This window comes from Oncorhynchus mykiss, chromosome 2 (genome assembly GCF_057628025.1).
Source record: "Oncorhynchus mykiss isolate SJ-2025 chromosome 2, ASM5762802v1, whole genome shotgun sequence".
In the NCBI taxonomy this organism is placed as follows: domain Eukaryota; kingdom Metazoa; phylum Chordata; class Actinopteri; order Salmoniformes; family Salmonidae; genus Oncorhynchus; species Oncorhynchus mykiss.
In genome coordinates this window covers 78323848-78349742 of record NC_143023.1, presented here as the reverse complement: position 1 = coordinate 78349742, position 25895 = coordinate 78323848, and the positions used below count along the sequence as shown (strand labels likewise).

Below are 25895 nucleotides of genomic sequence, written 5' to 3'. Positions count from 1 at the left end.
CTGTAACATGAGTCCTAACTTTTGAACGGTTTAGGCTAGAGACGAGAAGTTTTCTGCAATGTAAAAGGTACAACGTGGCGTTTTTTTTATGGTACACTACATGGCCGAAAGTATTTGGACACCTGCTCGTTGAACATCTCATTCCACAATCATGGGCATTAATATGGAGTTGGTCTTGTTGGAAAGGTGGCACGTTAAAAGCCACTGAGCTCTTCAGTACAGGCCATTCTACTGCCAATGTTTGTCTATGGAGATCGCATGGCTGTGTGCTCGATTTTACACACCTGTCAGCAACGGGTGTGACTGAAATAGCCGAATCCACATACTATTGGCCATGTAGTGTATCAATAGGCGGTGGTACAGCGAATCCTAATCAGACTTGCCCGAGCTCAGGGTTGGGTAGGTTACTTTCGAAATGTAATCCATTACAGTTAGCTGTCCAAAATTGTAATCAGTAACGTAACTTTTGGATTACCCAAACTCAGTAATGTAATCTGATTATATTCAGTTACTTTTTTGATTACTTTCCCCTTAAGAGGCATTAGAATAAGACAAAAATGTATGTTACCAATTGAACAACATCTATTGCAGGATAAATCAATGTTAAAGTTTTCATAGCTGGCCATATATGGATGTTCAATTTTACTTTATGGGTTGGTTATATGTAGGCTTCTTCTAAGTCATCGCTTTGTACCACATATATGATTAAATTATATATATATATTAATGTAAAGATAAGTCACAAAATGGATGTAGCAACTACAGATTACCCCTTTAACTCTATCAAAAGTTTACAAGTTTAAGCATGTGTCCATTAGGCCTATGGAACATTTTTATCGGCATGAATTAGATTGAGCAATAAAAGCCTTACTTTTATTCCATAGGCTGGGATCCGCACTATGCAGCTGTTGCATTTTTCACTGGCTGTCCACTGGTTTCAAAAACAATGATTGATTGGCAGCTTAAACTTCTTGAATTCAACCATTATTGGGTTCAAATACACATTTAGATTTGTGAACAGCCATAGCAAATAGCTAAATGAGAGAGCAGCAGTGCGATTCACATCAATGTGCTATGTAGATATCAATAATAAGTGATATCCGTATCACCGTAGACTACACCACTGCTGTCATCCTTACCTCCAAGTGTTTATTCAAATTGGATAATCTTTGGATGCCGACAGCAGTCGCACCATTGGAAGTCATACAAAAGGCATATTCTTGCTCTTTTCCCGCGATCCATCAAACACATTTGGTGTGTCATCATAGTGGTCTCTGACTTGTGGTCAGACTCGCTAAGGTAGAACAAACTTAAACATGCGCCTTTTTACAATGCTGATTTTAATGTCATTGGGAAAACAACGATATTTTTTCCGCAAACATTCTTTCTGAATTTAAAAGTAATCCTCAAAGTAATCATCTAGGTTTTCAAAAGTATCTGTAATCTGAGTACAATATTTTAGCTGGTACCGTAACGGATTACATGACATCCTACTGCCCCTTTTCCCAATGCATGTCCACACTTGTATTTTGTATTTATTATGGATCCCCATTAGGTGCTTCCAAGGCAGCAGCTACTCTTCATGGGATCCAACAAAATTAAGGCAGTTTATTCAATTTTAAAACATTACAATACATTCACAGATTTCACAACACACTGTGTGCCCTCAGGCCCCTACTCCACCACTACCACAGATCTACAGTACTAAATCCATGTGTATGTATAGTGAGTATGTTATCGTATGTGTGTATGCATGTCTGTGCCAATGTTTGTGTTCCTTCACAGTCCCCACTGTTCCATAAGGTGTTTTTTTAATCTGTTTTTTAAATCTAATTTTACTGCTTGTGTCAGTTACATGATGTGGAATAGAGTTCCATGAATTCATGGCTCTATGTAGCACTGTGTGCCCCCCATAGTCTGTTCTGGACTTGGGGACTATGAAGAGACCTCTTGTGGCATGTCTTGTGGGGTCTGCATGGGTGTCAGAGCTGTGTGCCAGTAGTTTAGACAGACAGCTCGGATCATTCAACACCTCTCATAAATAAAGGTAGTGATGAAGTCAATCTCTCCTCCACTTTCAGCCAGGAGAGAGTGGCATGCATATGATTAATACTAGCTCTCTGTGTATATCCATGGGCCAGCCGTGCAGCCTTGTTCTGAGCCAATTGCAATTTTCCTAAGTCCTTTTTTGTGGCACCTGACCACAAAACTGAACAGTAGTCAAGGTGTGACAAAACTAGGGCCTGTAGGACCTGCCTTGTTGATAGTGTTGTTAGGAAGGCAGAGCATCGCTTTATTATAGACAGACTTCTCCCCATCTTAGCTACTACTGCATCAATATGTTTTGACCATGACAGTTTACAATCTAGTGTTACTCCAAGCAGTTTAGTCATCTCAACTTGCTCAATTTCTACATTATTTATCACAAGATTTCATTGAGGTTTAGGGTTTAGTGAGTGTTTTGTTCCAAATACAATGATTTTAGTTTTAGAAATATTTAGGGCTAACTTATTCCTTGCCACCCACTCTGAAACTAACTGCAGCTCTTTGTTAATCGTTGCAGTCATTTCAGTTGCTGTAGTAGCTGACATGTATAGTGTTGAGTCATCCACATAAATAGATACTCTGGCTTTACTCAAAATCAGTGGCATGTCGCTGGTAAAGATTGAAAAAAGCAAGGGGCCTAAACAGCTACCCTGGGGGATTCCTGACTCTAACTGGATTATATTTGATAGGCTTCCATTAAAGAACACCCTCTGTGTTATGTTTGGCAGGTAACTATTTATCCACATTATAGCAGGGGGTGTAAAGCCATAACACATACGTTTTTCCAGCAGCAGACTATGATCGATAATGTCAAAAGCTGCACTGAAGTCTAACAAGACAGCCCCCAATCATTTTATCATCCATTCCTCTCAGCCAATCATCAGTCATTTGTGTAAGTGCTGTGCTTGTTGAGTGTCCTTCCCTATAAACATGCTGAAATTCTGTTGTCAATTTGTTTACTGTAAAATAGCATTGTATCTGGTCAAACACAATTTTTCACAGAAGTTTACTAAGGGTTGGTAACAGGCTGATTGGTCGGCTATTTGAGCCAGTAAAAGGGGCTTTACTATTCTTGGGTAGCGGAATGACTTTAGCTTTCCTCCAGGCCTGAGGGCACATGCTCTCTAGTAGGCTTAAATTGAAGATGTGGCAAATAGGAGAAGCAATATTGTCTACTATTATCCTCAGTAATTTTCCATCCAAGTTGTCAGACCCTGGTGGCTTGTCGTTGTTGGTAGACAACAATAATCTTTTCACCTCTTCCACACTGACTTTACGGAATTCAAAAGTACAATTCTTGTCTTTCATAATTTGGTCCGATATACTCGGATGTGTAGTGTCAGCGTTTGTTGCTGGCATGTCATCCCTAAATTTGCTTATCTTGCTAATGAAGAAGTCATTAAAGTAGTTTGCAATATCAGTGGGCTTTGTGATGAATGAGCCATCTGATTCAATAAATGAAGGAGCCAAGTTGGCTATTTTCCCCAAAATTTCATTTAAGGTGCCCCAAAGCTTTTTACTATCATTCTTTATATAATTTATCTTTGTTTCATATGGTAGTTTATATGTATTTTTTATTTAGTTTAGTCACATGATTTGTTAATTTGCAGTACATTTGCCAATCAGTTGGGCTGCCAGACTTAATTGCCATACCTTTTGCCTCATCCCACTCAACCATACAATTTTTAAATTCCTCATCAATCCAAGGGGATTTAACAGTTTTTACATTTTATTAATGGGTTCATGCTAATTAGTAACAGGAATAAGTAGTTTCATAAATGTGTCAAGTGCAGCGTCTGGTTGCTCCTCATTACACACTATAGATCAGCAAATATTCTTTACATCATCAACATATGAATCACTACGACACTTCTTGTATGACCTCTTAAAAAGTATATTAGGCTCAGCCTTTGGAAGTTTGGTTTTCCTAGATATGGCTACTATATTGTGATCACTACATCCTATGGATTTGGATACTGCTTTAAAGCAAATATCTGCAGCGTTAGTAAAAATGTGATCAATACATGTTGATGATTTAATTCCTGTGCTGTTGACCCCTCCATCTGCCACTATCCCATCTCTCTCTCCCCTGCACTCTCTTCCCGCTCTACCCAGCCTCTGTTATCTGTCCCCCTGGACCTCCACTCAGCACACTCCTCACAGTCCCCCCCAACTGGCCTCCAGAACCCAGCCAGCACACGGCACTCTCAATAACCCCTCCAGCATTCCAATCCCAACTCTTCCCAGCCATCGCATTCACTCCCAGGGCCATAGATTACATTTCAATTGATCTATGACTTCTGGTCAGCACCAAATTTGAGCATACTCTCAAAAGTGCCCCCCCCCCCCAACCTTAGCAGCCTCAGGAAGCACACTCTCCACTTTCCCACCTGACTTCTCACAACACCAGCAGCCCCAGTATCCAGTTGTCCCTGACCACCATCCTCCCTCCCCGACACTCTCTCCTCCTCAGCCCCCGCAGCTCAGAGCAGGAAATGCAGGAAATGCTATCAGGGGCTGTTCACGTCCGGCCGGCCCTTAGCTGCTCATCACAGGGTGGGTCACACAGTTCTCCATCTCCACTCTGCTCCTCTCCTCTCTTATCCCTTGTTCATGTACAGCTCTATCTTCCCTCTCCTCTCTTATACTTCACTCCCTCTACAGGACTCCCAGGATGCGTTACACAGGTATATTTCTTCCCTCTGCTCCTGCCCTTTCCTCTTGTGTTCTCTGCTTCCTGTTCCCCAGATGCATCTGACTTCATCTTCATCCTACAACGACAGGCTTTGTCCAGTAGCACCTTGTCAGTCTTGCCTGGTTCCCCGATCTGTGTGCATTGTACCACTATACATACAAATGAAAAAGGTTCTAGCTAAAGCAAAAACTGTTCTGGCAACCAGACTACTGTCTGTCTGCTGTGCGATTTACAGGTGGGGTGCATCTGCTCCACAGACAGAGGACCTCAGTCAGATTTGCTGCTCCCCCTCGTCCTACTGTCACAGCTCCCTACGTCCTGCCTAAGTGGAAATAAAGACTCTGCACCTGTACTGTGTGATGTTCCCATCCCATGCCCAACCAACAGGGTCTCAGTCTTCAAAGCACAGCGCTTAACCATATCCCTGTCCTCTAGAGCCTCCTACTCCAGGGTGTTTCCTGATGCAGACAACCAGACCAGGGTGAAGCGTGACAGGGATCCCCATGGGGCGACACTAGCTCTGGTTCCAATTATGGTTCTCTTTGTGGGAGGCTGGGATTGTACAATCTGAGCCACTGGCTTGATCCTATTCTTTAACTTTTATTGTTGGTGACACCTGCTGCTACAGTCTAGTTCCACCCTCAACTTCTGGATTTGTCTCTGTACTACTGTGCTGTTTGTTGCTCTTTGGCTATCTGCCAAACTTTTTGGTTTTTACTTTTAATGCATTTTAACTATGTTTTTTCCTAATGCTAATTTTTTTATGAAACTTTTTCACCCCAGACACTTTATCTAGACATGGACCTACAGGACCTCCACTAGGCGAAAAAGCTAGTGAGTAACATTAACACTATGTCATCTGTACTCATAATATACACGAGAACTATTGCTTTATGGTGAGGATAGCCGTGTTGCAAGCACAGCTTCATATGCAATCGTTAGGCAAGGGCAATTTAAGTGTAGGAAAGGATGAAACAGCGTCTGTGCCACCAGTAAATTCAGATTGTAGTATAAATCCCCCCACAGTCCCCGCAGCCGGAACATATTCTCTAGGCTTCTAGAAAGAAATGCTGTCGGCATGCTCAACCGGTGTTGCTCATTCAGCCGACAAACTTTCAACCGGTTCTCCCCATTAAGCAGCCAGTCGGAGTCAGAGGCCAAGCCTTCTCAGGTCTCTCCTCCACCTGTTACGGTGTCTGAGCCGTCGGAGCCTCCCACCATTAGCTCTGACAAATTGAAAACCTTAGTCTTTGGCGACTCCATTACCCACAATATTAGACTTTAAAATAATTATCCAGCGATCATACACAGGGGGCAGTGCTTCCCGATAAAAAGACTAATCTGAAGATGGTGCTGGCTAAGGCTATTGTAGAGAGTATAGGGATATTGTTATCCACGCCGGCACCAACGGTGTTAGGATGAAACAGTCAGAGGTCACCAAGCGCAACATAGCTAGAAAGATGTGTCGGCATCGAGTAATTGTCTCTGGCCCCCTCCCAGTTAGGGGGAGTGATGAGCTCTACAGCAGTCTCACAACTCAATTGCTAGTTGAAAACTGTTTTCTGCCCCTCCCAAAATATAGAATTTGTAGATAATTGGCCTTCGTTCTGGGACTCACCCACAAACAGGACCAAGCCTCACCTGCTGAGGAGTGGCGGACTCCGTCCTAGCTGGAGGAGTGGTCTCATTTTATCTATCAACATAGACAGGGCTCCACAATGAGATAGGGTGCAGGCCGCAATCTGTTAGCCAGCCTGCCAGCTTAGTGGAGTCTGCCACTAGCACAGTCAGTGTAGTCAGCTCAGCTATCCCCATTGAGACCGTGTCTGTGCCTCAATTTAGGTTGAGCAAAACTAATCATGGCGGTGTTCGCCGAAGAAATCTGACTGGAATAAAGACCTCGACCGTTACTGTCATTATTGAAAGAGATTGTGATACCTCACATCTCAAAATTGGGTTACTTAATGTTAGATCTCTCACATCCAAGGCAGACCCCGAGCAAGGTACAAATCTGTCGTTCTGCCCCTGAACAGGCAGTTAACCCACTGTTCCTAGGCCGTCATTGAAAATAAGAATTGGTTCTTAACTGACTTGCCTAGTTAAATAAAGGTCAAATTAAAAATAAAAATACATTCTTGATGTGATTGGCCTGACTGAAACATGGCTCAAGCCTGATTAATTTACTGTGTTAAATGAGGCCTCTCCTCCTGGTTACATTAGTGACCATATCCCACAAAGGTGGAGGTGTTGCTAACATTTACGACAGCAAAATTCAAATTACAAAAAAATGACTGTGTTTTTGTATTTTGAGCTTCTAGTCATGAAATCTATGTAGCCTACTCAATCACCCTGTTAACAGGCTCCTCCTACAGCGTTCCTCTCTGAGTTCCCTGAATTCCTATCGGACCTTTTAGTCATGGCAGAAAATATTCACATTTTTGGTGACTTTAATATTGACATGGAAAAGTCCACAGACCCACTGGGTTTTGTCCAACATGTCTCCGGACCTACTCATTGCCACAGTCATACCCTGAATCTAGTTTTGTCCCGTGGAATAAACATTGTGGATCTAAATGTTTTTCCTCATAATCCTGGACTATCAGACCACCATTTTATTACGTTTGCAATCGCAACAAATAATCTGCTCAGACCCCGACCAAGGATCATCAAAAGCCGTGCTATAAATTCTCGGACAACCCAAAGATTTCTAGATGCCCTTCCAGACTCCCACCACCTATCCAAGGACATCGGAGTGCAAAAATCGGTTAACCACCTAACTGAGGATCTAAATGTAACCTTGTGTAATACCCTAGATGCAGTCGCACCCCTAAAAACCAAAAAAAACATTTGTCATAAGAAAATTGTTCCCTTGTATGCAGAAAATACCCACGCCCTGACTAGCTTGGAAACACAGTACCGTGCAATATTGAAGAGGCCTCACCGCTGCTCGATAATCCTATTTTTCCAGCCAAATTGAGGAGAATAAGAAAAATCCAAAATGTATTTTTGATACTGTTGCAAAGCTAACTAAAAAACAGCATTCAACAAGAGAGGATGGCTTTCATTCAGCAGTAATGAATTCATGAACTTCTTCAATGAAAAGATCATGAAAATTAGAAAGCAAATTACGGACTCCTCTTTGAATCTGCGTATTTCTCCAAAGCTCAGTTGTCCTGAGTCTGCGCAGAACTGCCAGGATCCTAGGATTTTTTAATCCTGTATATCGACACATTCATGAAAATAGTCTTGGCCTCTAACCCATCAAGCTGCATACTGGACCCTATTCCAACTAAACTACTGAAAGAGCTACTTCCTGTGCTTTGCCCTCCTATGTTGAAGATAATAAATGGCTCCCTATCCACCGGATGTGTACCAAATTCACTAAAAGTGGCAGTAATAAAGCCTTTCTTGAAAAAGCCAAACTTTGACCCCTGAAATGTTTTAAAACTATCGGCCTGTATCGAATCTCCCATTCCTCTCACACATTTTAGAAAAAGCTGTTGCACAGCAACTCACTGCCTCCCTGAAGACAAATAATGTATATGAAATGCTTCAGTCTGGCTTTAGCACTGAGACTGCACCGAAGGTGGTAAATTACCTTGTAATGGCGTCAGACCAAGGCTCTGCATCTGTCCTCATGCTCCTAGATCTTAGTGCTGCTTTTGACACCATCGATCACCACATTCTTTTGGAGAGATTAGAAACCCTAAATTGGTCTACACAGACAAGTTCTTGCCTGGTTTAGATCTTATCTGTCGGAAAGATATCAGTTTGTCTTTGTGGATGGTTTGTCCTATGACAAATCAATTGTAAATTTTGGCATTCCTCAAGGTTCCAGTTTAGGACCACAATTGTTTAAACTATATATTCTACCTCTTGGTGATGTCATTCGGAAACACAATGTCAACTTTCACCGCAATTTAAAAAAATAAATAAAAAAAATCACCTTTATTAACCAGGTAGGCTAGTTGAGAACAAGTTCTCATTTGCAACTGCGACCTGGCCAAGATAAAGCATAGCAGTGTGAACAGACAACAACACCGAGTTACACATGGAGTAAACAATAAACAAGTCAAAAACACAGTAGAAAAAAAAAAAAAAAAGAGTCTATATACATTGTGTGCAAAAGGCATGAGGAGGTAGGCGAATAATTACAATTTAGCAGATTAACACTGGAGTGAAATTATCAAATGGTCATGTGCAGGTAGAGATACTGGTGTGCAAAAGAGCAGAAAAGTAAATAAATAAAAACAGTATGGGGATGAGGTAGGTAAATTGGGTGGGCTATTTACCGATGGACTATGTACAGCGATCGGTTAGCTGCTCAGATAGATGTTTAAAGTTGGTGAGGGAGATGAAAGTCTCCAACTTCAGCGATTTTTGCAATTCGTTCCAGTCACAGGCAGCAGAGAACTGGAACGAAAGGCGGCCAAATGAGGTGTTGGCTTTAGGGATGGTCAGTGAGATACACCTGCTGGAGCGCGTGCTACGGGTGGGTGTTGCCATCGTGACCAGTGAACTGAGATAAGGCGGAGCTTTACCTAGCATGGACTTGTAGATGACCTGGAGCCAGTGGGTCTGGCGACGAATATGTAGCGAGGGCCAGCCGACTAGAGCATACAGGTCGCAGTGGTGGGTGGTATAAGGTGCTTTAGTAACAAAATGGATGGCACTGTGATAAACTGCATCCAGTTTGCTGAGTAGAGTATTGGAAGCTATTTTGTAGATGACATCGCCGAAGTCAAGGATCGGTAGGATAATCAGTTTTACTAGGGTAAGTTTGGTGGCGTGAGTGAAGGAGGCTTTGTTGCAGAATAGAAAGCCGACTCTAGATTTGATTCTAGATTGGAGATGTTTGATATGAGTCTGGAAGGAGAGTTTACAGTCTAGCCAGACACCTAGGTACTTGTAGATGTCCACATATTCTAGGTCGGCACCATCCAGGGTGGTGATGCTAGTCGGGCGTGCGGGTGCAGGCAGCGAACGGTTGAAAAGCAGGCATTTGGTTTTACTAGCGCTTAAGAGCAGTTGGAGGCCACAGAAGGAGTGTTGTATGGCATTGAAGCTCGTTTGGAGGTTAGATAGCACAGTGTCCAAGGAAGGGCCAGAAGTATACAGAATGGTGTCGTCTGCATAGAGGTGGATCAGGGAATCGCCCGCAGCAAGAGCAACATCATTGATATGTACAGAGAAAAGAGTCGGCCCGAGAATTGAACCCTGTGGCACCCCATAGAGACTGCCAGAGGACCGGACAACATGCCCTCCGATTTGACACACTGAACTCTGTCTGCAAAGTAGTTGGTGAACCAGGCAAGGCAGTCATTAGAAAAACAGAGGCTACTGAGTCTGCCGATAAGAATATGGTGATTGACAGAGTCGAAAGCCTTGGCCAGGTCGATGAAGATGGCTGCACAGTATTGTCTTTTATCGATGGCGGTTATAATATAGTTTAGTACCTTGAGCGTGGCTGAGGTGCACCCGTGACTGGCTCGGAAACCAGATTGCACAGCGGAGAAGGTACGGTGGGATTCGAGATGGTCAGTGATCTGTTTGTTGACTAGGCTTTCGAAGACCTTAGATAGACAGGGTAGGATGGATATGCGGACGACACACAACTGTACATTTCACTGAAACACGGTGAAGCCCCAAAATTGCCTACCCTCGAAGCCTGTGTTTCAGACATAAGGAAGTGGATGGCGGCAAATGTTTTACTTTTAAACTCTAACAAAACAGAGATGCTAGTTCTAGGTCCCAAGAAACAAAGAGATCTGCTGTTGGGATCTAATAATTAATCTTGATGGTTGTACAGTCGTCTCAAATAAAACTGTGAAGGACTTCGGCGTTACTCTGGACCCTGATCCCTCTTTTGATGAACATATCAAGAATATTTCAAGGACAGCTTTTTTCCATCTTCGTAACATTGCAAAAACCTGTAACTTTTTGCCCAAAAATGATGCAGAAAAGCTAATCCATGCATTTGGCACTATTAGACTACTGTAATGCTCTCCTCTCCAACTTCCCGGATAAAGCACAAACTAAACAAGGCTGCTAGAATCTTGACTAAAACCCCAAAATTGTATCATATTACTCCAGTGCTAGCCTTCTCTACGCTGGCTTCCTGTTAAGGCTAGGGCTGATTTCAAGGTTTTACTGCAAACCAAAATAGCATTACATGGGGTTGCTCCTACCTCGCTCCCCACGATTTGGTCCTGCCGTACATACTAGGGATAAACAATATCAGTAATCAGTGAACATATCGGAATCGGACGATATTAGCTAAAAATGCCAACATTGGTATCGGTACCGTAAGATGGCGCCGGAGAAGAAGGCAGACGTTTTACGTGCCCCCAGCCGATTGTGTTTTTTGTTTTGTTTATTTGCAACTTGTTTTTTAACTTATTTTGTACATAATGTTGCCGCTACCGTCTCTTATGACCAAAAATAACTTCTAGACACCAGGACTGCGATTACTCACCACGGACTAGCATAATTATTTGTTTCCTTTCATGACTGACGAGCCAGACACAAAGGATATACTGCTTCCTCGGGAACAGGCTCGATCCCCGTGATCTGCGTGAAGAGGAGGCGGAGAATGAGGGGTCGAAGGTCAGGCCTTCTGAGAATTCGTAGGTTATCGAATAAACCCCCATTTCCCTCCATTCTGCAAGCATACGTGCAATCTTAGGAGTTACGCAGAAGATTAAACTACCAACGGGACATTAAAAACGAACATCTTAGGCTTCACAAAGTTGTGGCTGAACAACGACAATATCAACATACAGCTGGCTGGTTATACGATGTACTGGCAGGACAGAACAGTGGAGTCTGGTAATACAAGGGGCGGCGGTATATGTATTTTTGTAAACAACAGCTTGTGCACGATATCTAAGGAAGACTCAAGTTATTGCTCGCGTGAGGCAGAGTATCTCATGAAAAGCTGTAGACTACACTACCTACCGAGAGAGTTTTCATCTGTATTCTTTGTAGCTGTTTACATACCGCCACAGTCAGAGGCTGGCACTAAGACAGCATTGAATGAGCTGTATTCCGCCATAGGCAAACAAGAAACCGCTCACCCAGAGGAGGCGCTCCTAGTAGCCGGGGACATTATTGCAGGGAAACTAAAATCCATTTTACCAAATTTCTATCAGAATGTTAAAAGCGCAACTAGAGGAAAAATAACTCTGGACCACCTATACTCCATACACACAGACGCATACAAAGCTCTCCCATGCCCTCCATTTGGCAAATCTGACCATAATTCTATCCTCTTGATTCCTGCTTACAAGCCAAAATTAAAGCAGGAAGCACCCGTGACTAGATTAATAAAAAAGTGGTCAGAGGAAGCAGATGCTAAGCTACAGGACTGTTTTGCTACCACAGACTGGAATATATTCCGGGATTCTTCCGATGGCATTGAGGAGTACACCACATCAGTCATTGGCTTCATCAATAAGTGCATTGTCGTCCCCACAGTGACTGTACGTACATACCCCAACCAGAAACCATGGATTAAAGGCAGCATCGGCACTGAGCTAAAGGCTAGGGCTGCCGCTTTCAAGGAGCGGGACTCTAACCCGGACGCCTATAAGAAATCCCGCTGTGCCCTCAGACGCACCATCAAAGAGGCAAAACCATTACAGACTACAAAGGGTAGCACAGCCGAGAGCTGTGCTACAGATGAGATAAACTACTTCTATGCCTCGCTTCGAGGCAAATAACACTGAGACGCATGAGAGCACCAGCTGTTCTGGAAGACTGTGTGATCATGCTCTCCGCAGCCGATGTGAGTAAGACCTTTAAACAGGTTAACATTGACAAGGCCGCAGGGCCAGATGGATTACTAGGACGTGTACTGCGAGCATGAGCTGACCAACTGGCAAGTGTCTTCACTGACATGTTCAACCTCTCTCTGTCCGAGTCTGTAATACCAACATGTTTAGGCAGACCATCATAGTCCCTGTGCCCAAGAACACTAAGGTAACCTGCTTAAATGAATACTGACCCATAGCACTCACATTTATAGACATGAAGTGCTTTGAAAGGCTGGCAATGGCTCACATCAACACCATCATCCCAGAAACGTTAGTGCCAAGTCTTTGTCCAAGAGGCTTCTAAACAGCTTCTACCCCCAAGCCATAAGACTCCTGAACATCTAGTCAAATGGCTACCCAGACTATTTTCAGTGCCTCCCCCCCTCTTTACACCAAGAGGCTTCTGGCTTCTTAACCTCTCTGACCTGTAAGAGATATTTCTGAGAGCAGTGAAGAGGTAGGGTGGGTCAGTCCGGTGGTTGTTTGGTCAAAAAGGTTGTGGTGTAGTGTATTAACCTCTCTGGGATATGTGGGACGAGCTTCATTTGTTGGCACTCCAAAATGTTCCATAAACATCACAAATGGTCCTTTTGTTCGATTAATTCAATCAATATATATCCAAAATGTCAATTTATTTGGCGTGTTGGATCCAGAAAAACACTGGTTCCAACTTGCGCATCGTGACTACAAAATATCTCAAAAGTTAACTGTAAACTTTGCCAAAACATTTCAAACTACTTTTGTAATAAAACTTTAGGTATTTGTTCACGTAAATAATCTATAAAATTGAAGACGGGATGATCTGTGTTCAATACAGGAGTAAAACAAACTGTAGCATGCTTTCTGGTAACGCGCCTCTTTCTAACAGTACACTTCAAGTGACCCTCGTTCAAGATGGCCGTACTTCTTCATTACACAAAGGAAAAACCTCAACCAATTTCTAAAGACTGTTGACATCCAGTGGAAATGATAGGAACTGCAAGAAAGTCCCTTAGAAATCTGGATACCCAATGAAAACTCATTGAAAAGAGAGTGACCTAAAAAAAAAACACATCTGAATGATTTGTCCTTGGGGTTTCGCCTGCTAAATAACTTCTGTTATACTCACAGACATGATTCAAACAGTTTTAGAAACTTCAGAGTGTTTTCTATCCAAAATCGACTAATAAAATGCATATCTTATTTTCTGTGGATGGGTAGCAGGCAGTTGAATTTGGGCATGCATTTCATCCGGACGTTAACAGCTTCTACCCCAAGCCATAAGCCATAAGCCTCCTGAACATCTAGTCGAATGGCTACCCAGACTATTTGCAGTGCCGTCCCACGTAAAAATGTTGCGCTATACGTGCAAAACAGCATTCTAAAACTAGCCCATTTGAAAGAGTAACATTTGAAAGAGTAACAAAATTTAGGCGATACAACTTAAAGACGAAATCCATTAATGCCAAGATAATGGAATTCATGGTCCTTGATAATCAACCGTTCTCTGACGTGGGTGATGTTGGCTTTCGCCGACTTAGGAGCACCGGTGCACACTACCAAGTGCGCTATTTTTCAGATGTTGTCCTACTGAAGTTACACAGTAATAGTGTCACTGCTATTAGCTTCACGACATACGAACTATGGAACGCCGTTAGGGTCTTTGCGTGTCAAAAAAGATACAGTAGCACTGTCAAAGCTGTACAAAAAAAGTCTGCAAACAAGCAAACACAGGCCACGAAGGATTTGTTTACAATACCGCGTTGGTAATAAAGCATAACTTGTTCGACCGCAACTTCTGGGATAGCTAGCTTTAGCTTGGTACCTAGCTAGAACCAAGACAACCAGCCTGAAAACAATGACCAGTAGAACATAGTCATTTTCATTATTCTTAGCAATGATTTAGTCCTTGTGTGTAAGTATTAGCTAGGTTGCCACTTGTTGTTCACCTATTGAAATTGAACTTCAGTTCATGAAAATAAATAGCTAGTCAGCAACTTAACCCTGGTGCCCAAAGTTAACGTTATAAGCAAAGAACTAGCTTAATCTGGCCAGTGAGGCTCGACCACATCAGGTTATGTGGAACAACAGTGGAATTTGCGGTTTGCCTTCAAAATTAAAGTCTCATTGACAGTAATGCAAATTAAAACAAATAGTAGAATTATGCCATACTTTTATTTTGAAGGCTAACCGCAAAGTCCACTATTGTGGCTAATCCTTATTGTGGTTAGCTTCATATAGATGGGTCCGACCACCATATATCAAATAGGAACCGTCTTATAAATTAGGGTTATTTTAGATGACACCTAGCTATATAGTTAGCTAGCTATCTATAGCTACTGAAACAGATGTTGTGTTATTTGACGTTTATATATTTTAAGACACGCAAAGACCGAAACGGTGTTCCATAGAAATCCTGGTTGAGAATGAAACGACTGATCAACGAAACAGATTTTGATTATGTTTTACTGGTAATGGGGACATACGTAAATGCCAACAAAATAACTTTTTGGTCTGTGTGTGTGTAATCTTTATTTAACTAGGCAAGTCAGTTAAGAACACATTCTTATTTACATCCCGGATGACGCTGGGCCAATTGTGCTCCGCACTATGGGACTTCCAATCACGGCCGGATGTGCAACAACCTGGATTCAAACCATGCTCTAGACTGCTGTGTCCATGTGTGTGTGATAACTATTTAACTGTACTAGCTTTAAAGGCCGCTAAAATTGTAAATATCGGTTATCGATATCGTATTTTTTGAAAATGAAAATATTGGATATCGGTATTGGGCAAAAATGTCATATCGGTGCACCACCAGTACATACCTACACATACGCTACGGTCACAAGACGCAGGCCTCCTTATTGTCCCTAGAATTTCTAAGCAAACAGCTGGAGGCAGGATTTTCTCCTATAGAGCTCAATTTCTATGGAATGGTCTACCTATCCATGTGAGAGACTCGGTCTCAACCTTTAAGTCTTTACTGAAGACTCATCTCTTCAGTAGATCCTATGATTGAGTGTAGTCTGGCACAGGGGTGTGAATGTGAACGGCAAGGCACTGGAGTAACGAACCACTCTTGCTGTCTCTGCCTGGCCGGCTCCCTCTCTCCACTGGGATTCTCTGCCTCTGACCCTGTTACGGGGGCTGAGTCAGTGGCTTACTGGTGCTCTTCCATGCCGTCCCTAGGAGGGATGCGTCATTTGAGTGGGTTGATTCACAGAAGTGATCTTCCAGTCTGGTTTTGCGCCCCCTCAGGCTAGTGCGGTGGAGGAGATCTTTGTGGGCTATACTCAGCCTTGTCTCAGGGTAGTAAGTTGGTCTGATATCCCTCTAGTGGTGTGGGGGCTGTGTTTTGGCAAAGTGGTTGGGGTTTTATCCTGCCTGGTTGTCCCTGTCCTGGGGTGCCTGTCCGGAGGTAGTGTCCTGTCTGAATTTAAGTATGCTTCCTCTAATTCCGATTAGAGCAATTAGGAAGCATTTAAGTACGCTTCCTCTTCCTCTGATTTTTCCAAGATGTCGCAGTAGTTTTGTTTTTGTCCCATGTAAATAGTATTTTTGGTAAATTTTGAATACTCATTTCAATCTCCTTTTTCCATTTTCAAATTAAATATACCTTCCTGCAACCCGCCTCACCCAATGTGGTATGGATCTGCTATTTTTTAGACCTTATCACTGGAACCTCCATCAGAAGCTAGCTGTCAGAAGCTAGCCAACTAATTAGCTACTTAGTCATTGGCTAACACTGCTAGCGGTCTTTACCTTTAGCACGGACACCAGCCGCTTTAGCACGGATAGCCCAGATAATACCTGCCAATCTGCACAGCGCAATATCAGCCCTGAGCATATCGGACTGCTTCTTTTTTCCACTACATCACCGGATTCCTGCCGCAAGTTCTGGACCATTACACCGGATTGTCACAGCTAGCTAGCTGCTACCGAGTGGCTAACGCCCTTGTCCAGAAGCATGCACAAGCCTCGAGCTAGCCCCATCTCCCTGCTAGCAAACAAAGTACACCAACTATAATACCTCTCTTGCCAATTTGGCCTGGACCCTTTGTCAACACGGAGCCCCGCCGATCCATCACGACTGGTCCGCTTATCTGCTAATGTAATTCAACTGATGTGCTCTCAACCTGCCTCTGCGTTGTGGATGTTGTGAAGATCTGCCAAACTTACCCTCATAATACTGACTATCCTACCGATCCTTGACTTCGGCAATGTCATTTACAAATTAGCCTCCAACACTCTACTCAGCAAATTGGATGCAGTCTTTCACAGTGCTATCTGTTTTGTCACCAAAGCCCCATATACGATCCACCATTGCGACCTGTATGCTCTCGTTGGCTGGTCCTCGCTACATATTCATCGCCAAACTCACTGGCTCCAGGTCATCTATAAGTCTTTGCTAGGTATAGCTCGGCCTTATCTCAGCTCACTGGTCACCATAGCAATACCCACCTGTAGCACACGGTCCAGCAGGTATATTTCACTGGTCATCCCCAAAGCCAACACCCGCTTTGGCCGCCTTTCCTTCCAGTTCTCTGCTGCCAATGACTGGAACGAATTGCCAAGATCACTGAAGTCGGAGACATACATCTCCCTCACTAACTTTAAGTGTCAGCTGTCAGAGCAACTTACCGATCGCTAGAGCTGTACAAAGCCCCTGTAAATAGCCCATTCAACCAACTACCTACCTCATCCCCATATTTGTTTTTGTGCTCTTTTGCACACCAGTATTTCTACTTGCACATCCTCATCTGCACATATCACTCCAGTGTAAATTGCTAAATTGTAATTACTTTGCCACTATTGGCCTATTTAATGCCTTACCTCCTTACTTCAATTGCACACACTGTGTACAGATTTTTCTATTGTGTTTTTGACTGTACGTTTTTTTAATCACATGTGTAACTCGTTGTTTTTGTCACACTGCTTTGCTTTATCTTGGCCAGGTCACAGATGTAAATGAGAACTTGTTTACAACTAGCCCACCTGGGTTAAATAAAGTGAACTAAAAAATAAATAAATAAAATTAAAATAATTCTCTCTCTCTCTCCCCTCCCAGAGGACCTGAGCCCTAGGATCATGCCTCAGGACTACCTGGCCTGATGACTTTTAGCTGTCCCCAGTCCACTTGGTCGTGCTGCTGCTCCAGTTTCAACTGTTCTGCCTGCGGCTATGGAACACTGACCTGTTCACCAGACGTGCTACCAAGTCCCGGAAGTGCTGTTTTCGACTTTCTCTCTCTACTGCACCTGCTGTCTCGGTCTCTTGAATGCTCGGATATGAAAAGCCAACTGACACTTACTCCTAAGGTACTGACCGGTTGCAGCCTCTACAACAGTGGTTCTTAACCTGGGTTCGATCGAACCCCAGGAGCAAAAAAAAAAAAAGTGGTCAGACGAATATGTACAACATGGATTCACATGTATAATGGAACGTGATGGGAGTCAGCGTCCTAACTGCATGACTTGCAATGCCAAGTTGAGCAATTCTAGTCTAGCACTGGCAAAACTAAGAACACTTCCTTAAGATGCATGGAGATGGAAAATACAAGAACACAACGCTCGCTGAATTCAGGGTGAAGAGAGCCAGATTCGATGAAAAGGCTACTCTGCCTGTTCTCGGCTTTGTACCCATCAACAAACCGATCCTCACAGCATCGTACAAAGTTTCTTACCTGATAGCAAACCACACACCATTGGTGAAACACTCATAAAACCAGCTGTGTTGAAGATGGCGAATATCATGCTGGGAAAAGAGGCTGAAGTTAAGTTATCCAAATTGCTCTTCCAAATGACACCATCAGCGACAGAATAGAGGACATGAGCAAAGACATCTTGGCTCAAGTAGTTGCAGTTCTGATTTCAAGCCCGGCAAAATTCAGCCTTCAACTCGACGAGACCACAGACATTTCCAATCTAAGCCAGCTTGCTGTATTCGTGCGCTATGTGAAAGACGTTGTGATAAAGGAAGATTTTTTTTATTTTGTAAGCCTCTTACAACAACAACTAAGGCAGCCGATGTGAAGAAACTTGTGGATGACTTCTTCAAAGACAACAATCTTTCATGGGATATGGTTTCTGCAGTTTGTACGGACGGAGCTCCAGTCATGCTGGGAAGAAAGTCTGGTTTTGGTGCGCTAGTGAAAGCCGATGCACCACACATCATTGTTATGCATTGTATTCTGCACAGGCATGCGTTGGCAACAAAAACCTTGCCTCCAAAACTGGCAGAAGTATTAAAAATTGTAGGGAATGCGTGAACTATGTGCGAACTGAGGCACCGCATCTTCAGTGAGCTGTGTAAAGAAATGTGCTCTGAATTCAAAGTACTTTTCTACCATTTACCATTCTAACGTTCGGTGGTTATCCCGGGGACAGGTGCTGAATCGTGTCTTTGCCGTGTGTGTGGAATTAGCCCTGTTTTTGCAAGGGCACCAACATTGTCATGCAGATTGCTTCAAAAATTCTGAGTTCATTCTCATTTTAGCGTACATGGCTGATATCTTCGCAGCTCTCAATCATCTCAATCAAAAGATGCAGGGCGGTGGAGTCAACATCATCGAAGCGGAGGAAAACCTGAAGGCTTTTCAAAAAAAGCTACCGTTATGGAAACGACGAACAGAGAACGATAACTTCGCAAACTTTCCCCTGCTGGACGACTGTGTAAGTAAGATCGAAGATGTATCTGGAATCGGAGACATTTCTGTACCCGCGGAACTGAAGCAAGCAATTGCCACGCACTTAGATGAGCTTGCAAAGTCTCTCGACGGATACTTCCCTACAAGAGAGTCATATCCAGAATGGGTGAAACAGCCGTTCACGTTTAGTGTTGAGACAACAGACGTCAATGATGAATACCTCAATGAAATCATTGAAATTCAGCAGAGCCAGGTTCAACAGCAACTCTTCAGAACAACACCGCTTTCAACGTTTTGGTGTCAACAAATGGTAACGTACCCTGTTATTGCTAAGAAAGCTCTGGAGATTTTCATACCGTTTGTTATAACATATCTTTGCGAGCAATCCTTTTCGAGGATGCTGGGCATAAAAATGAAGAAAAGGAAGACTTTGTTGCGAAAATGTGCCAAGGTGAAGCCGCACATTTCTGAACTGGTCTCTGAAAGGCAACAGCAGAAGTCACACTGATTTGCAGTAAATATTCATTATGTTTTTGTGTGAAAATCATGTTTTGACGATTTTGTTCTTTGAACACAGTGATGTTGATGCACGGTTGCACGGTTGATGCACCAGTAAAATATATACCTATGTTTTGAATTTGAAAAAATCATATTTTATTTTTCCAATTAAGAAGGGTTCGGTGAATGCGCATATGAAACTGGTGGGGTTCAGTACCTCCAACAAGGTTAAGAACCACTGCTCTACAACCACTGTGATTATTATTTGACCCTGCTGGTCCTCTATGAACATTTGAACATCTTGAAGAACAATCTGGCCTTAATGGCCATGTACTCCTATAATTTCCACCTGGCACAGCCAGAAGAGGACTGGCCACCCCTCAGAGCCTGGTTCCTCTCTAGGTTTCTTCCTAGGTTCCTGCCTTCCTAGGGAGTGTTCCCTAGCCACCATGCTTCTACATATGCATTGCTTGCTGTTTGGGGTTTCAGGCTGAGTTTCTGTATAGCACTTTGTGGCATCTGCTGATGTAAAAAAAAAAGGCTTTATAAATACATTTGATTGATTGATAGGAAACCCATACACAGTGGGTCTGCTGCTTTGTCCCCTATCATAGAGACTGAGCATATACAATTGAAGTCGGAAGTTTACATACAGTTAGGTTGGAGACGTTAAAACTTGTTTTTCAACCACTCCATACATTTCTTGTTAACAAACTATAGTTTTGGCAAGTCGGCTAGGACATCTTTGTGCATGACACAAGTAATTTTTCCAACAATTGTTTACAGAAGGATTATTTCACTGTATCACAATTCCAGTGGGTCAGAAGTTTACATACACTAAGTTGACTGTGTCTTTAAACAGCTTGGAAATGCACAGAAAATTGTGTCATGGCTTTAGAAGCTTCTGTTAGGCTAATTGACATCATTTGAGTCAATTGGAGGTGTACTTGTGGATGTGTTTCAAGGCCTACCTTCAAACTCAGTGCCTCTTTGCTTGACATCATGGGAAAATGAAAAGAAATCAGCCAAGACCTCAGAAATTTTTTGGGGGGATCTCCACAAGTCTGGTTCATCCATTTTCAAACGCCTGACGGTACCACGTTAATCTGTACAAACAATAGTATGCAAGTATAAACACCATGGGACCACACAGCCGTCATACCACTCAGGAGACACTTTCTGTCTCCTAGAGATGAACGTACTTTGGTGCGAAAAGTGCAAATCAATCACAAAACAACAGCAAAGGACCTTGTGAAGATGCTGGAGGAAACAGGTACAAAAGTATCTATATCCACAGTAAAACAAGTCCTATATCGACATAACCTGAAAGGACGCTCAGCAAGGAAGAAGCCACTGCTCCAAAACCGCTATAAAAAAGCCAGACTACGGTTTGCAACTGCACAGGGGGATAAAGATCGTACTTTTTGGAGAAATGTCCTCTGATCTGGTGAAACAAAAATAGAACTGTTAGGCCATAATGACCATCGTTATGTTTGGAGGGAAAAGGAGGATGCTTGCAAGCCAAAGAACACCATCCCAACCGAGAAGCACGGGGGTGGCAGTATCATGTTGTGAGGGTGCTTTGCTGCAGGAAGGACTGGTGCACTTCACAAAATAGATGGCATCATGACCCCAAGCATACTTCCAAAGTTGTGGCAAAATGGCTTAAGGACAACAAAATCAAGTTATTGGAGTAGCCATCACAAAGCACTGACTTCAATCCTATAGAAAAGTTGTGGGCAGAACTGAAAAAGCGTGTGCGAGCAAGGAGGCCTACAAACCTGACTCACTTACACCAGCTCTGTCAGGAGAAATGGATCAAAATTCACCCAACTTATTGTGGGAAGCTTGTGGAAGGCTACCTGAAACGTTTGACCCAAGTTAAACAATTTAAAGGCAATGCTACCAAATACTAATTGAGTGTAGGTAAACTTATGAACCATGAAATAAATAAAAACTGAAATAAATAATTCTCTCTACTATTATTCTGACATTTCACATTCTTAAAATAAAGTGGTGATCCTAACTGACCTAAGACAGGGCATTTTTACTAGGATTAAAAGTCAGCAATTGTGAAAAACTGCGTTTAAATATATTTGGCTAAGGTGCATGTAAACTTCCGACTTCAACTGTACGGGCCTACCTGCCTTTTTACTGTGAAGTACTGCTAGCAGTAGTATTTGTAGTACTTGGAATGCAGAAAGTGCTTTGTTTTACCTAGTCAAAGAGAAGTAAAAAACTACAACACATAACTATAATAGACATACAGAGACAGAGCACTATAGTGGAACTTTCCACTTACCTCACTGACATTATCATACTGTTGTTCATTTTCAGCTGCACCAGCTTGGGCAAGTAGGCACCTGCAAGATGATAAGATAGAGAGACGTTCCTCACACGTCACAGAGGGCCGATGACTTGATTTGATTGGGTCTTAAACAGATGGCTGGCTCCCTCCCAGCCATGCCTCAACAGGCCTACAAACTCCATTCATTAGCAGAGAGATTGCGAGTGAGATGGACTCTACTGCTAGTGCACAAGCCAGACGCACGTGATTCACCCCTGTGCAGACAAACTTCAGTCATGCCTGCACACGTTGTGCAACTGAGGTTTTCCTAAGGACATAGGTGAGCATGATGGTGCGGTTCTTTCTGGCCTTATCTTTTAAACCAGTGAGAAGAGAGGGGGAGGGAGTTGTGCCCAGTGAGAGAGCTTTGGTACAGTACAAACCTGAGGGTGAATTTGGCATGTTCTGTTTTGTGTGTCACACAGCTACAGTGATTTTTGTCTGGTCTTTATCTATGTCTGACGAGAAACCATGTCTGTATAGATTGTGACGGTCTTCATGTATCTATGCTATAAGTCATTACATGAACTCATCAAGTGTGAGTCGATCAACCCTGTACATTTCCACATTTGCAGTAGGTATGGCATAACGCCCACTTCGTGTTTGATTAAAAACGAGGATTCACATACAGTACTATTGATATACACTTCATATACAATACATAGTCCCCTATAAATTCAAATACTGCATGCAAAAATATGTATATATCTATTTGTAATATAATACAAATACAGTATGGGCCTACACATGTAGTGGACTGAAAGGGTAGTGTATGCTGCTTGACCAGTGATTGTCTCTCACCAAAGTTGCCCAGAGTGCTCTCCTGAGTGTCCACACACATTTCCAGGGAAGTGACCTGAACTAGGTCTTCTGTTCCCGACAAGGCTTTCTGTGGGGTCAGAGAGAAATATGTCATGGTCTTTATCAAATTGATTCTCTTAGCCGACATTATGTAACAGCACACTGGTTGAATTAATGTTGTTTCAACGTAATTTGTCATCCTATTGTGATGTGGAATCTACGTGGAAAGCATTTGGATTTGCAAAAAAATATCGACCAGTACTGTTTATCTAAATTTCAACCCGTGTTGCAAACATTGAAATTAGTGTAAAACTTAACTTAAATACAATGACTTAACCTGACTAACAGGTTGTTACATCAATCTAATTTCAACATAGTCACCAGAACAGAACTATGTATACATTAAAAGTGCATAGAAAATTCCATGTAGAAAAGTAAACAATATTTTTCATCCTATATACAATATACTTTATATTGGGTGGTTTAATTTATGTAGAATTTCATGATTATTTTTATGTTTACCTTGTTTCAATGTTGATAGTAAAATGATATGTTTGAATCAACATTATTGTTTCAACGTCATGCCATCAACCTAAATAAAGAGGTGTATTGAAACAAAATCTGAAGCCACAGTCAAACGAACAGTGACTTGTGCTGGTTTATGAGGGATAATGAACTTCATTGAGAACAAGTCTTCCATCCAGATGCCTACCTCTAAGTATAACCTGGTCTCAGTGCCTTTTTGTATTATTCTGTACGTAAATCTGAGACTCCTTTTAGCATGATATGCTACTTTTCGTATGGTATGTATTAAATTGTGGATGTCCATTATGCATTTGCATGATACAGTATTATACGAATTCTAGCTAGCTGGCTAACGTTAGCTACGCTAGGGGTTAGGTTAGGGTTAAGTTTAGGAGTTACAGTGCATTCGGAAAGTATTTAGACCCCTTGACTTTTTGCACATTTTGTTACGTTGCAGACCTTATTCTAAAATTTATTAAATAGTTTTTTCCCTCATCAGTCCACACACAATACCCCACAATGACAAAGCAAAAACAGGTTTTTAGAATTTTTGGTAAATGTATATAAACAAAACTGAAATATTAAATTTACATAAGTATTCAGACACTTTACAAATGCTTACTTACAAGCCCTTAACCAACAATGAAGTGAAGAAAAACATACTTAAAATAAAAAATAATTAAAGAGCAGCAGGTAAATAACAATAGCGAGGCTATATACAGGGGGTATCGGTACAGTCATTGTGCAGGGGCACCGGTTAGTCGAGGTAATATGTACACGTAGGTAGAGTTATTAAAATGACTATGCAAGAAAAAGGTATGGCAACAAAAAGTATGTGAACCCTTTGGAAATACCTGGATTTCTGCATAAATTGGTCATAACATTTTTGCTGATCTTCATCTAGGTCACATCAACAGACAAGCAGTCTGCTTATACTAATAACGCACAAACAATATGTTTAATTGTCTTTATTGAACACACTGTGTAAACATTCACAGTGCAGGGTGGAAAAAAATATGTGAACCCTTGGATTTAATAACTGGTTGACCCTCCTTTGGCAGCAATAACCTCAGCCAAACGTTTTCTGTAGCTGTGGATCAGACCTGCACAGCGGTCAGGAGGAATTTTAGACTATTCCTCTTCAAAAAACTGTTTCAGATCAGCAATATATCAGCAATATTCTTGGGATGTCTGTTGTGAACTGCTCTCTTGAGGTCATGCCATAGCATCTCAATCGGGTTGAGGTCAGGACTCTGATTGGACCACTCCAGAAGGCGTATTTTCTTCTGTTGAATCCATTCTCTTGTTGATTTACTTATGTGTTTCGGGTCATTGTCCTGTTGCATCACCCAACTTCTGTTGAGCTTCAATTGGCGGACAGAGAGCCTAACATTCTCCTGCAATATGTCTTGATAAACTTGGGAATTAATTTTTCCGTCAATGAGAGCAAGCTGTCCTGGCCCTGAGACAGCAAAGCAGCTACAAACCATGATGCTCCCTCCACCATACTTTACAGTTGGGATGAGGTTTTGATGTTGGTGTGCTGTGCCTTTTTTTCCCTACACATAGTGTTGTGTGTTCCTTCCAAACAACTCAACTGTAGTTTCATCTGTCCACAGAATATATTTTGCCAGTAGCGCTGTTAAACATCCAGGTGCACTTTTTCAAACTTCAGACGTGCAGCAATGTGTATTTTGGACAGCAGTGTCTTCTTCCGTGGTGTCCTCCCATGAACACCATTCTTGTTAAGTGTTTTACGTATCGTAGACTCATCAACAGAGATGCTAGCATGTTCCAGATATTTCTGTAAGTCTTTAGCTGACACTCTAGGATTTTTCTTAACCTCATTGAGCATTCTGCGCTGTGCTCTAGCAGTCATCTTTGCAGGACGGCCCCTCCTAGGGAGAGTAGCAACAGTACTGTACTTTCTCTATTTATAGACAATTTGTTCTACCGTGGACGATGAACATTTAAGAAATACTGGTGGATGTGTTCATACCAACCCTTACCACCTGGGGCATGCCCGTCAGGAAGTCCAGGATACAGTTGCAGAGGGAGGTGTTTAGTCACAGGGTCCTTAGCTTAGCGATGAGCTTTGAGGGCACTCTGGTGTTGAACGCTGCACTGTAGTCAATGAATAACGTTTTCACATAGGTGTTCCTTTTGTCCAGGTGTGAAAGGGCAGTGTGGAGTGCAAGAGATTGCATCATCTGTGGATCTGTTTGAGTGGTATGCTAATTCCTCCAGTATGGGGTGAGTAATCGCTGTCCTGATATCTAGAAGCTCTTTTCTGTCATAAGACACGGTGGCAGAAACATTATGTACAAAATAACGTGAAAAAACATACAAAATAGCACAATTGGTTACGGGATCGTAAAACAGCAGCAATCTCCTTCGGCGCCATTGCTTGATCTGGCGGCTTCTTGGGTTTGCCGCTACAAATTTAGCACACCTGTATTTGGGGAGTTTCTCCCATTCTTCTCTGCACATCCTGTCCAGCTCTGTCAGGTTGGACGGGGAGTGTCGCTGCACAGCTATTTT

At 42.5% G+C, this 25895-nt stretch overlaps 1 protein-coding gene across 5 annotated transcripts in view; it reads right to left on the bottom strand.

Annotated features, from left to right (window-relative positions):
• The window catches only part of lrrc56 (leucine rich repeat containing 56), a 55127-nt gene that overhangs the window by 10804 nt on the left and 18428 nt on the right, over positions 1-25895 (bottom strand). For 4 of the 5 annotated variants that reach the window (XM_021572971.3, XM_021572950.3, XM_021572957.3 and 1 more), the window contains 2 exons: positions 22830-22917; positions 21984-22044 (listed from right to left, as the gene is read on the bottom strand). The exons of the other annotated variant lie outside the window; for it this stretch is intronic. In XM_021572971.3, the coding sequence (XP_021428646.3) occupies positions 21984-22044; positions 22830-22869 (101 nt within the window). In that variant the 5' untranslated portion in view covers positions 22870-22917. The remainder of the gene's footprint in view (positions 1-21983; positions 22045-22829; positions 22918-25895) is intronic. 5 annotated transcript variants of the gene reach the window in all.